The 12480-nt window shown below is 64.6% G+C and overlaps 2 protein-coding genes across 7 annotated transcripts; both read left to right on the top strand.

Moving 5' to 3' along the window:
- Positions 1 to 84: 84 nt before the first annotated feature.
- On the top strand, positions 85 to 5005 carry CYP4F22 (cytochrome P450 family 4 subfamily F member 22). 2 transcript variants are annotated; one of them, XM_080571649.1, is made up of 12 exons: positions 85 to 1174; positions 1602 to 1746; positions 2208 to 2261; positions 2335 to 2462; positions 2689 to 2816; positions 3005 to 3272; positions 3841 to 3907; positions 3990 to 4119; positions 4199 to 4332; positions 4420 to 4484; positions 4573 to 4655; positions 4745 to 5005. In XM_080571649.1, exons 1-12 carry the CDS (start codon positions 1004 to 1006, stop codon positions 4920 to 4922), a joined length of 1551 nt encoding a protein of 516 aa, XP_080427775.1. In that variant the 5' UTR covers positions 85 to 1003; the 3' UTR covers positions 4923 to 5005. The 2 variants fall into 2 exon arrangements, with proteins under 2 accessions (XP_080427775.1, XP_080427776.1); XM_080571650.1 differs by lacking the exon at positions 1602 to 1746 and having other exon boundaries at positions 2208 to 2462.
- A 692-nt stretch (positions 5006 to 5697) lies between these two features.
- MCOLN1 (mucolipin TRP cation channel 1) lies at positions 5698 to 12447 on the top strand. Of its 5 annotated transcripts, none has more exons than XM_080571644.1 (14): positions 5698 to 5844; positions 5952 to 6157; positions 7237 to 7404; positions 7498 to 7657; positions 7832 to 7919; positions 8564 to 8660; positions 8770 to 8869; positions 8969 to 9075; positions 9329 to 9478; positions 9632 to 9733; positions 10038 to 10160; positions 10441 to 10647; positions 10768 to 10898; positions 11247 to 12447. In XM_080571644.1, the coding sequence occupies exons 1-14, from the start codon at positions 5829 to 5831 to the stop codon at positions 11281 to 11283; spliced, it is 1692 nt and encodes a 563-aa protein (XP_080427770.1). In that variant the 5' UTR covers positions 5698 to 5828; the 3' UTR covers positions 11284 to 12447. The 5 variants fall into 5 exon arrangements, with proteins under 5 accessions (XP_080427770.1, XP_080427773.1, XP_080427769.1 ...); XM_080571647.1 differs by having other exon boundaries at positions 5799 to 5844; positions 7257 to 7404; XM_080571646.1 differs by lacking the exon at positions 5698 to 5844 and adding an exon at positions 6673 to 6926 and having other exon boundaries at positions 6028 to 6157.
- The last annotated feature ends 33 nt before the right edge of the window (positions 12448 to 12480 follow it).

The raw sequence follows: 12480 nt of genomic DNA on the forward strand, positions 1-12480 counted from the left end.
TGGGCAGCTCACGTGTGCAACGCGTGTGTGTGTGCAAGGCGGCGTGCACGTGCATGGGGTGGAGCCTCGGCAGGGGGTCTGCGCATGTGTGCATGCGATGCGTGTGCACACGTGCGTGTGTGTGCATGGGTGTGTCCACGGGGTGTGTGTACACGTGTGTGCACGCACATATGCATGCTCACGTGTGAGTGCACATGGAGAGTGCACGCATAACGTGTACACATGTATGCGTGCACAGAGGTGTACGTGTTTGCACACGTGATTGCATGTGTGTGCATGTGTGTGCGCACTTATGTGTGCATGTGTGTGCACCAACTCCACAGCCCCATTCCCCCTCCCAGTTCCCCCACCTCCTGCACTACTGGTTAAACTGGGTCCCCGCCAGGGGGTGGGGCTAAAACCCTCCAGGTAGGAGCCTTGGGTGCCCCCCTCCCCGTGCCCAGCAGCCCCAGTACCCATGGGTGCCACGCTGAGGGTGCCCCAGCGCCCATGGGTGCGGTGGGAGCGTTGCGCCATGCTGTGGGTGGCCGGAGCACCCATGGGTGCGGTGGCAGGGTTGCAGCATGCTATGGGTGGCCCAGCACCCAGGACACGCTGCCAGCAGGCCTGTCAGGGCATGACGGTGCCACCGGGACGTGCCGGGGCATGACGCCACCAGGACGTGCACGGGGGGCACAACGCCACCAGGACACATGTGGGGGACAATGCCACCAGGGCACGTCACGGCATGAAGCCACCAGGACATGCGTGGCGGGGACAATGCCACCCGGACGTGTCAGGGGACAATGCCACCCGCACACACACGGTGGCACAGTGGCATCAGGACACATCAGGGGACAATGCCACCAGGAAACACCAAGCCACGATGATGACACTGGGACGCGCGCGGTGACACCCAGCTGCAGGGACACGTGACAACGCCGCGCTCTGTCCCCACCCCCAGCCCAACCTTCGCCCCGTCCCCGTTCCGGGTGCCAAAGTGCGTCCCCAACGAGTGGGGACCATGGTGGCCGCCTGGGTGCTGGGTCCCCTGGGTGCCCTGCTCCTCGCCCTGCTGCTGGGGTGGCTGCAGGGCGCGGTGGCTGCTGTCACCCGCTTCCGGGCTGCTTGTCACCACCTGCACCACTTCCCCCGGCCACCCTGGCGCAACTGGCTGCTGGGTCACACCGGCATGGTGAGGGGACACGGGGACGGGGCAGTGGCACCGGCGGGGGGACAGCTACGGCAGGGTGGTGGCACCCAGGAGGGGTTGCAGGGACAGGACGGTGGCACTTGGGGGGGGTAGCAGGAAGAAGGTGGTGGCACCCAGTGGTGACAGCAGGGAGAGTGCAGCGGGACTTAACAGGGACGGTGGGGACAGGGTGGTGGCTTTTGGGGTGGAAGCAGGGACAGGGTGGTGGCACTTGGGGTGATGGCAGGGACGGGGTTGTGGCACTTGGGGTGATTGCAGGGACAGGAGGGACAGAGAGGTTGCACCTGGGGGTGACAGCAAGTACAGGGTGGTGACACCAGTAGGGGGACAGCAGGGACAGGACAGTGGCTTTTGGGGGTGATAGCAGGGAGATAGCTGTCCGTGAGCCCCGCGGTGCCCCGTGGCGCAGGGGAAGAACACGGAGGAAGGACTGCAGGACGTGGACCAGCTGGTGGCACGTTACCGCCATGGCTGCCTCTGGTGGGTGTCACCATGGCTGCCCGTCCTCCGCCTCTTCCACCCCGACACCCTCCGCCCTGTGCTCCTGGCCTCAGGTAGCCCACAATGGGGGACACTGGGGGGGGGGGGGGGGGGGGGGAGCGGGGGTCACCGACCTGTCCCTGAGGGTCCCCAGGGCCACCCAGAGGTGTTACCTGCAGGTGGCCCGGCTGTGCCGTCCCCTGGTGGCCACCAACCTGTCCTCGAGGGTCCCCAGAGCCACCCAAAAGTGTCACCCATGGCTGATTCGGTGACCCAGCTATGCCCAGGCACCCGTGGTGGCCACCAACTTGTCCCCAAGGGTCCCCATTCAAAATTGTCACCGTGGCCAGCCTGTTGGCCTGGTTGTGCCCAAATACCCATCCTGTGGTGGCTACACCCACCCTGGGGGTGCACAAGAGGGGGGGATCCCCGCTCCTTAGGAATTCCAAGACCCTTGCAAGCCCCCATGGGACCTGGTGCCACCCCCCCATGCCACCCCTCACCACTGGACGTCCCACGTTCCCCTCTCTTGCAGCCTTCATTGCTCCCAAGGACAAACTCTTCTACGGCTTCCTCAAGCCCTGGCTGGGTGAGTAGGGGCCCTGGGACAGGGGGGCAGCACCCATGGGTGCCCCACAGATGGAACAGGGTGCCTCGCGCAGGGGACGGGCTGCTGCTGAGCCACGGGGACAAATGGGCCCGGCACCGGCGCCTGCTGACACCCGCCTTCCACTTCGACATCCTCAAGTCCTACGTGAGCATCTTCAACAGCAGCACCCACATCATGCACGTGAGCACGGACCCCCGGCACCCTGACCTGCACCCACACCCCCGTTCCTGACCTGGATCCTCACCCAGACCCTGGTTCCTGACCCAAATCTGCACCCAGACCCTGGTTCCTCACCCAGATCCTCACCCAGATCCCGGTTCCTGACCCTTCACCTCACCCGGCCCCTGGCTCCTGACCCCATCCCACACCCGCACCCCCACCCCTGACCGTCACCCACTGCCCGCAGGCCAAGTGGCGGGCGGCGGCGGAGGCGGCGGGGGGCGCGGTAGAGCTGAACGTGCTGGAGCATCTCAGCCTCCTTACCCTCGACAGCCTCCAGAAGTGCATCTTCAGCCACGACAGCCGCTGCCAGGAGTGAGTGTGGCCCCGTCCCCACGCCAAGGGCCCCCGTGTCCCCATCACATCCCTCCCTGGACACCCATCAGGGCCGCCCCTTGCTCCAGCTCTGTCCCCAGCTGGGTGCCACCACCCTGGCACTGTCCCTTTGGTGTTCCCCCAAAAACAGTGGTGGCTGTCCCCAGCGGTCCCCTGTTGTCACACAGGCAGCCCAGCGAGTACATCAAAGCCATCCTGGAGCTCAGCACCTTGGTGGTGCGGCGCCATCACCGGCTGCTCCATCACCCGTCGTGGCTCTACCGCCTCTCGGCCGACGGGCGCCGCTTCGCCCGCGCCTGCGCCACCGTGCACAACTTCACCGCCAACGTGGTGCAGCGCCGGCGCCAAGCCCTCAACCGCCTTGGCCACCAGGCCTGGCTGGAGAGCCACCAGGGAAGGAGCATGGACTTCATCGACCTCCTGCTGCTCACAAAGGTTTGGGATGGGAATGGGGACGGTGGGGTCATGGGGAGGGTTGGGCGTAGCGTGGTGTCCACAGGGGAATGGTTGCGACCAAGAGGTGGTGGCCAAGAGAGTGGTGGAGGCCATGGGGAGGGTTGGTGGTAGGATGGTGGCCACAGGGAGATGGTGGAGGCCAAGAGAATGGCGGTGGCCAAGGAGCTGGTGGTGACCAGTAGGATGGTGGTAGCCATGGGGAAGATTGGCCATGTGGTGGTAGCCATAGCAGGACAGCGGTGGCCAAGGGGATCGTGGTGGCCCTGGGAAGGGTTGGCAGCTATAGGGGGACGGTGGTGGCCATGCGAAAGGTTGGCCACAGGGTGGTGGCAGTGGCCCATGGGATGGCAGTGGCCAAGGGGCCAGTGACAGCCACAGACTGTTGGCATGAGGACTGTGGTGACCACGAGGACAGTGGTGGCCATGTGAAGGACTGGCCATATTCTTGTGGCCATGGGGTGACACCGGTGGCCATGGGGGCAAAGGGGAGGGCTGGCAGGCCCGGTGGCCACAGGGAGACCCTCAGGCTCCACGCTCACCCTTGCAGGACGAGGACGGCAACACCCTGTCGGACGAGGACATCTCGGCCGAGGCTGACACCTTCATGTTCGAGGGTGAGGGAGGCCGCAGGTTGCCATCGGAGAGGGGACACGGGGACACTCTCATGTCCCCTCACCCCCTCCTCATCCCCAACAGGGCACGACACGACGGCCAGCGGCCTGGCATGGCTGCTCTACAACCTGGCCCACCACCCCGACTACCAGGAGCGGTGCCGCCAGGAGGCCTGCGAGCTCCTCAAGGGCAGGGACGTGGTGGAGGTCGAGTGGTGAGAGACCCCCCCGCTGTCATCGTCCCCTTGGCCACCCGGCTCAGGGACCCCGGTGCCACTGTCCTTCACCCCCCAGGGAGGACCTGTCCTGCCTGCCCTTCACCACCATGTGCATCAAGGAGAGCCTCCGCCTGCACCCCCCGGTCACTGCCGTGTCCCGGCGCTGCACCGAGGACATCACCATGCGTGACGGGCGCGTCATCCCCAAGGGTAGGCCATGAGGTGTCCCCAGCGTCCCCAGCATCCCCATCCCTCCGGTCCCTGGTCCGTAAGGCGGCCCCGTGTCCATTCCACCAGGGGTCATCTGCCTGATGAGCATCTACGGGACCCACCACAACCCCGACATCTGGCCCGAGCCCCAGGTACAGCCACCGCTGGCACGTCTGTGGGACAGCGGGACGTCCCCGTCACCAGTGTCCCCACGGCATGCCAGCGTCCTTGTCACCCCAGGTCTACAACCCGCTGCGGTTCAGCCCAGAGAACAGCCAGGGACGGTCCCCGCTGGCCTTCATCCCCTTCTCCGCCGGGCCCAGGTAAGCCACGGTGGGGACGCGGCTGTCCCCGTGTGCCACCCGCCACCTGGGTGCCCAGCCCACGGTGACCCCGGGGGACGCGGTGGCAGGAACTGCATCGGGCAGAGCTTCGCCATGGCCGAGCTGCGCGTGGTGGCAGCGCTGACGCTGGCGCGCTTCGCCGTGAGGCCGGACGAGGGGAGGCCGGTGCGCCGCAAGACCGAGCTCATCCTCCGCGCCGAGGACGGCCTCTGGCTGCGGCTGGAGCCTCTGCCGGAGGAGGCCTGAGGAACGGGGAGGTGGGGACACGGGGACAACCCAGGTGGTGGCCGTCCGGCCTGAGCAGCGAATAAACGGTGGCACGGCGGGGACGGTGGCGTGGTGGTGACGTGGGGTTGGGGTGAGGGACATGTTGTGTGGGTCACAGGGATGTCCCCTGGGGCACGGGACGCCGTCCTCCGTGGGCACGTCCCCCTGTGCCAGGTGTCACTTCGTGGCACGGACGTGTCCCCTTGGGCCACATGCTCCTGTCCTGGCAGGGACATGTCCCCAGTGCCACGTGTCACCTCCTGGCACCGACAAGTCCCCCAGTGCCACACGATGCCATCCAGGCATGGAGATGTCCCCAGTGCCACGTGTCACCTCCTGGCACTGACAAGTCCCCCAGTGCCACAAGTTCCTGTCCTGGCAGGGACGCGTCCCCAGAGCCTTCTGTCACCTCCTGGCAGGGCCGTGCCCCCTGGCAGGGACACGTCCTGGGGCCACGTGCCCCGTCCCCAGCCTGTCCCCGACGTGTCCCCAGCGTGGATATGCGCAGGGTGCAGGGGTCAAGGCCAGGTCAGAGGTCACCTTAGGGGTCACCCAGCGGGCAAGGGTCAGGGGGCGGAGCAGAGGCAGCCCTTCCTTCCCACAATGCCCCGCGCCACCGGCGAGCGTAGCAACGGGTGGGCGGGGCTACGGCGCCCATAGCAACGGCGGGCCGGCTGCGGCGCGCTTAGCGACGGGTGGGCGGGGCCACGGGGCGCGTAGCAACGGGTGGGCGGGGCCAATGTGCGCTTAGCAACGGGTGGGCGGGGCCGCGGCGCCCTTAGCGACGGGTGGGCGGGGCCGCGGCGAGCACAGCGGCGGCAGGTCGGGGCCGCCGACTTCCGGTCACGTGAGGCGGGGCGGCTGAAGCCGCGGTGCGGCGGCGCCATGGCGGCCCCGTCTGGTGAGCGGGGAGCGGGGCCGGGGGGTGGGAGCTGGGAGCGGTGATGCTGGCGGGGCCCCCCCGCTCCCGGCCGCGGCCCCGGCCCGTTACCGGCCCCTTCCCCGCAGAGACCGAGCGGCTGCTGAGCCGCGGGCCCGGTTACGGCGCGACGGAGGCCCCGGTGGCGGCGGCGGGGGAGGAGGAGGAGGAGGAGGAGCTGCGGCGCCGCCTCAAGTACTTCTTCATGAGCCCGTGCGACAAGTACCGGGCCCGGGGCAGGCGGCCCGTGAAGCTGGGGCTGCAGCTGGCCAAGATCCTGCTGGTCACGGTCCAGGTGAGGGGGCACCGGGGGTGGACACCGGGAGGGGGGGCGCGGGGACACCGGGGAGGGGCAGCACCGGGGCTTGGGGACACCGGGGGAGGGACCCTGGGGGGCGGTGGGTATGGGGACAGTGGGGGGGGGATGTGGGGACGGGGAGGGGGGCTGGGGATGGCAGGAAGGGGACACTGGGGACGGGAGGGTTGGGACCAGCAGCAGGGGGCTGGGGGGCTCTGGGCCACGGGGACACCGAGGAGGGGGCTGTAGGGGACACGGTGGCACCGTGGGGACGCAGGGAAGGGGGTGCTTCGGAGATGAGCACAGCCCCAAGCGTTGGGCGAGGGGACACGGGGGGGGCTCTGGGCATGGAGGGGACCCCAAAAGGTGGGCGGTGGGCGTGGGGACATAGGAGGAGACACCCGGGGAGGCATGGGGACATTGTAGGGGGTTCCGGGGCTTTTGGGGGGCTGGATACCCCTGGAGGAGCTTGGAGGTTGGAAGGGGGGGGTGACTTGTTTGGGGACACCCAGGGTTCCCCACAAAAGAGGAACAGAGAGGAAGGTGCAGTGGCGCGGACTCTTTGGACGGATAAAAAAAAAAAGGCCAACGCTGCCAAGCTGCGGTCACAAGGCTTGGAGGAAGCAGCCGCCGTGTGACCCGCTCCTTTTGCGGGGTCGCGGCGTCACCCAGAGCCACCCGAGGCCTTCCCCTGCTCCTCGTGCCACCGAGCGGCCTCTCGTGTTGATAAACACGGTTGTAATTAGCTTTTCTTGATGAACACAAGGTAATTACCAGGGTGGGGGAAGGTTTGGGGCGCGCAGGCAGGGAAAATGCCGATGGAAGATCTCTTTCCCCTCTGCCACCGTGTTTTTTAGGGTTTTTGGCACGTGTGGGTACCTGTAGAGCACTGGTTTTGGGGAAATCAGGTGGAGATGTGGGACAGGGAGCTGGCCCTTGTCCCCTTGCGGACCCCAAGCGTAGGGTGATGGCATTTTCCTTCCTGTGAGCGCGCTGGGGTGGAGTTGCTGTGTTTCAGATCCGTTTTATGGAGCTGCCGGGGCAGGGGTTTGATCCCGGTCCCCTGTGTTCGTCAGCTCATCCTCTTCGGGCTCAGCAACCAGATGGTGGTGACGTTCAAGGAGGAGAACACCGTCGCCTTCAAGCACCTCTTCTTGAAGGACTACGTGGACGGCGCCGACGACTCCTACGCCGTCTACACCCAGCGCGACCTCTACGACCACGTGTTTTACACCGTGGAGAAGGTGAGAGCCGCGCCTGGATGGGGCTGGGGGCGCGGGGGGGGCACAGAGGTGCTCGGGGACGTGTCCATCCCCTGAGGGCGTCTCCTTCGCCAGTACCTGGCCATTCCCAACGAGACCATCGGCCGCTACGCCTACGTGCGAGGGGAGAGCAGAGGGAACCAGTCGGCCCTCATGCTGTGCCAGCAGTACTACCGCAAAGGGCGCATCGACCCCGCCAATGACACCTTCAACATCGACCCCAAGATTGTCACCGGTGGGTGGTGGGGATGGCGAGGCCCAGCTCAGCCGTCCCGCAGCCCCCGCTGGGTCCCAGGGGGGCTTGGGGGCTGCTGGGGTGGTTTTTTGCTCCATGCGCTGGATTTGAGAGGGACCGAGGGGTCTTCTGGGGTCTTCGGGCTTCCCTGAAGGTGCTTCTCCCTCCCTGCAGACTGCCTGGGAGTGGACCCTGAGGACACGCATCCTCTGCCCCCAGAGCTGGACCGCAGCTACAAGAACTTCACCCTCAAATTCCACAAGTAATCGCCGTTACCTTCCCCGCGGTGTTTGAGTGCCGGGGACATCCCCGGTGCAGGGAATTCCTCGTGCTTCATGGGTTCCAGGCTCGCTGCCGGGATGGAAAAGCACCCGGTTGTTTTAAAAACGGTCACGAGACAGAAAGAAATTCACCCTTGAGCTGAGGGAGATGTGAAACTGGGGTGGTTGCACAAGAGGCAGCTGCTTTCTGGCTCCGTTGGCTGCGGAGCTGGCCCCGAGGCACCTCTTCAGTCCCGCAACACCGGCAGCGAGGGTTGGTTTCCCTCCCAGAAACTCCCCCAGCCTTTGGAGCTGTTTTGGTGGCCCGGAGGCAGGTTTTCAACACCACCAAGTCCTTGCCCTGGCCCCGCTTCCCCGTTTTGTGCCAGGGTTGGTGCCAGGCGGAGGGACACCAGGGCTGGTGCTGAGAGATGTGGCGCAGCTCACCCTGGAAGTAAAATTCACCGATGCTGCGGCTGTGCTTTGGTCCTCCAAAGCTGGAAATGCCTTCTTTATGCTCCTGAAGAAGTTATTCCCCCAGTGGGACGGCTCTTTGCCTCAGTGCTGGGTTTTGGGCTTGGCATGGGGCTCTGTGCCCTCCAGGACAAGCCCCAGGAGGGACACTAACGCCCGTCCCCTCCCTTAGGCTCATCAATGTCACCATCCAGTTCAAGCTGAAGGCCATCAACATCCAGACCATCATCAACAACGAGATCCCGGACTGCTACACCTTCACCATCACCGTGAGTGCTCGGCACGGCGACCGGGGCTGGTGGCGGGCACGGAGGGGTGGGTGCAGGCCACGGTGCGAGGAGCTGCCGGTTCCACAAGCGGTCCCCCCCCCTCTCCCAGATCACGTTTGACAACAAGGCGCACAGCGGCCGGGTGAAAATCCGCCTCGACAACCGGGCTGACATCAAGGAGTGCAAAGATCCCAGCATCTTCGGCAGGGGTAGGAGCTGCGTTGGCCGGGACAGAGGTGGCGTCGGTCCCCGGCACGCCGCCATCCCGGTGCCCCCCTCGCTGACGAGAGCCGCCGCGTGTCCTGCAGGTGACAACTCCTTTCGGCTCTTCTTCGACGTCATCGTGATCCTCGTCTGCTCGCTCTCCTTCATCCTCTGCGCTCGCTCCATCATCCGGGGCCTGATGCTGCAGCACGTGAGTGATGGGACAGCAGGAAGCAGCGCTAACCGTAGCTGCCGTCCCCTGTGTAAGCCGTAGGGGTGGCTGGAGCTGCCACCAAGATGTTTTCTCAACAAAAAAAAGGATGTTTTTTCAAAAACAGGGTGTCTTAAAGACACCCTGCTTGCGCGGGAATGTTCAAACAAAGCCACAGCTCCCGCCTGGGTGCTGAGAAGTGGGCAAACCACGGCGCGGCGCCTTGAGGATCCAGTTTCTCCTCCCCACGCAGGAATTCAGCCGGTTCTTCCGGCGCCGCTACAACCAGAGCGTGTGCCTGTCGGACCGCATGGAGTTCCTCAACGGCTGGTACATCCTGCTCGTCATCAGCGACGTCCTCACCGTGCTGGGAACCATCATGAAGATCGGCATCGAGTCCAAGGTAGGGGGACACCGGGGGGTGAAGATGGTAACAAAGGGACAGGCAGGGTCCTTTCTTGCTGCTGTCCCAACTTGTGGCCGGCGCTGGGGGCTGTTAGGACCGCGGGAAGGGCACAGGTCACGGCTCAGGCCCGTGCCACCTCCGTCCCTGCAGAACTTTGCCAGCTACGACGTCTGCAGCATCCTCCTGGGCACCTCCACGCTGCTGGTCTGGGTCGGAGTCATTCGCTACCTCACCTTCTTCCAGAAGTACAACGTGAGTGGCTCTGGGGAGATGGCCTGTGACCCGAGGGGACAATTTTCAGGGCTGACCCTGAGCACAGAGGCACTCGGTGGGGCTGGGGCCCATCCTGTGGCTGCTGCGTGTGTCCCCGGGCTCCTTTTTTTGCTCTGCTGGACGCCTCGGAATCGCAGAGTGCTTGAACCCCAGTCCTCGCTGCTACCCTTGTGGGAATTGTCCCCGCTAGCCCAACTCATGGGTGTCCCCTTCCCCTCCTGTCAGACTTCTGACGTCCTCCAGAGAGGGCAGAGTTTAATCCCTGTGCGTTTTCCACCCCCAGATTCTCATCGTGACGCTGCGGGTGGCCCTCCCGAACGTCATCCGCTTCTGCTGCTGCGTGGCCGTCATCTACCTGGGCTACTGCTTCTGCGGGTGGATCGTGCTGGGACCGTACCACGTCAAGGTGCTGCTCCGGGCTCCTCCGAGATGGGCTTGGGTGGGCTTCATCTGCCTCTGGGGGCTGCTCCCACCCTGGGGCGAGTCCCTGCCCTGATTTAGGGGGAGATTAGCACGGGGCTGGGTTAAACGAGGCACCCGATGGAGCAGCAGCGTTGGGGCGGCTCGTGGGGCGTTGAGCACCTGTGGCTGTGTTTTTCTGGGGAGATTTCAGGCTGATAGTGGAGGGGACAGGGTGACGAGGTGGCTTGACGTGTCTGGCAGCTCTTTGTCCCTTCCTGCCCCAGTTCCGCTCCCTCTCCATGGTGTCCGAGTGCCTCTTCTCCCTCATCAACGGGGACGACATGTTTGTCACCTTCGCCGAGATGCAGCAGAACAGCTACCTGGTGTGGCTCTTCAGCCAGATCTACCTGTACACCTTCATCAGCCTCTTCATCTACATGGTCCTCAGCCTCTTCATCGCCCTCATCACCGGCTCCTACGAGACCATAAAGGTGAGACCGAACCCAGCTGCTGGAGCAAAGCTTCCAGGCTTTTTTTTTGGGTGGCTGTGATGGGGCAGGGAGCCAACACTGAGGCCGGAGGGGTTCATCTCCACTGTCCCATCCCTGCAGCACCAGTGCGAGGGCGAAACGCCCGTGTCCCAGCTCCACGCCTACATCGCTGAATGCAAGGACAGCCCCAAGTCGGGCAAGTACCGCCGCGACAGCGCCTCGTCCTGCTCTGTCTTCTGCTGCTGTGAACGGTGAGCACGGGGGGCTCTGCAGCTCCTGCCCTGCCCCAAGCCCTCCGACGTGCTGGGAGAGGAGGATTTTAGAGCTTGCTTTCTGCTGGTTCCGTGGCCGGTGTCACAAGGGTTGTGATTTCCAGCCTCGTTGGGCTGCCCCGAGCTGTGTCTCGGTGCCCCAAAATGTCCTTAGGGGACCCCTCAATGGGTTTATGGCCAGTGTTCCTTCCCCAGTGCCCATCATTAACCTCGTGGCTCTGTTTGCCACTTCTTTATAGGGTGTCAGGGCATCCCTTTTGCTGCAGCTGTCTCTATTTGAAGCTTTCTTCTCCAAATTAATCCGATTTTACCCCCATTAACCCGCAGGGCTCCTCTGCAGGACAACACGATGCTGGTGAACTGAGGGAGGATCCCAGGGACTCGCAGCACTTTGTGCTCCTACCGGCCACGAGCCCTTTTATTTATTTTACCGTCTGCTTTTACCGACTCGGGGTTCGACACCAGCCCCAGAGGAGCAGGGATCAACGGCACCCGTGTGCCCTGCACTGACACGGACACCCTACAGGTGACAAGGAGACCAGATGGATGCTCATCCCGTTTTATTTTTGGCAGACACCGTGCCTCTGTGCTCCCAATCCCGAACTAGAGCCCGGCAGCGACTCGGGCTCGGTTGTAGCCCCTCAGCTGTAATTCAGGGGCTCAGCCCGGAGCCCTGCAGCCTCTTGGGCTGCATCAAGAACTTGCCTGAGGCTTCGTCCTGAAGCCCTGCAGCCCCTGGGCTGTGTTGTGGACTTCTCCCCCCTCTCGGCACCAAGCCCAGCTGCCCCTTGGCCACGTCTGGGACAAGCCTTGGGCTTTGTCCCAGAACCCCACAGCCCTTTGGCTGCGCTGGGGGACTTGGTCCTCATCCTAGAGCCCAGCTTCCCTTTGCCTGCGTAAGGGACATCTCTGGGGGTTTGTCCCCAAGCCCCACAGCGAGGCATTTGTCACTGAGCCCTGCAGCCCCTTGGTGACACTGGGGATGTGTCCATGTTCTTAGTCCTGAGGCCTGCAGACCCTCAGCAACATCAGCCTCTTGTTTGGGGCTGCATCATGGAGCCCAGCATCACTTTGTCCCCCTTAGGGACTTATCCCTTTCCTCACCTCCAGTCCTACCATCCCTTAACCATTCTGGGGCCCTGTTCAGGCCCGGAGGGCCCCAGGAGTCCCCCCTTGCACCTCTGCCCCACTCCAACGGGTGGGACAAGAGCTGCACGGTGTCCCTGTGCCCCAGCTGACGGCTGCCTTGTTTCCCTCGGGCTGGGGTTTTGGCACTCGGAGCTTGTTTACGCAGCGCCGGACGGGTCAAGGGCAGGTTTTGTAAGCGGTCGAGCAGCTGCTCCCCACTGGAGCGGGGCCAGGGGCTGCTGGCTCCAGGCACGGCTTGAAAAAGGCCAAATTCATCCCAAATCGCGGCCTGGTGGCGATGGCAGCGGGCGATGCTGGTCCTAACGCCGCTCGCGTTCGTGCCCCGAGTTGTGGCTGGCTTCGGGGCGCCACAGCGGGAGAATAAAAGCACCCAGGGAGAGCAGCGCCTCTGTGCTCTGTGGGGCCCTGCCCC

This window comes from Anser brachyrhynchus (assembly GCF_964034855.1).
Source record: "Anser brachyrhynchus genome assembly, chromosome: 35".
In the NCBI taxonomy this organism is placed as follows: domain Eukaryota; kingdom Metazoa; phylum Chordata; class Aves; order Anseriformes; family Anatidae; genus Anser; species Anser brachyrhynchus.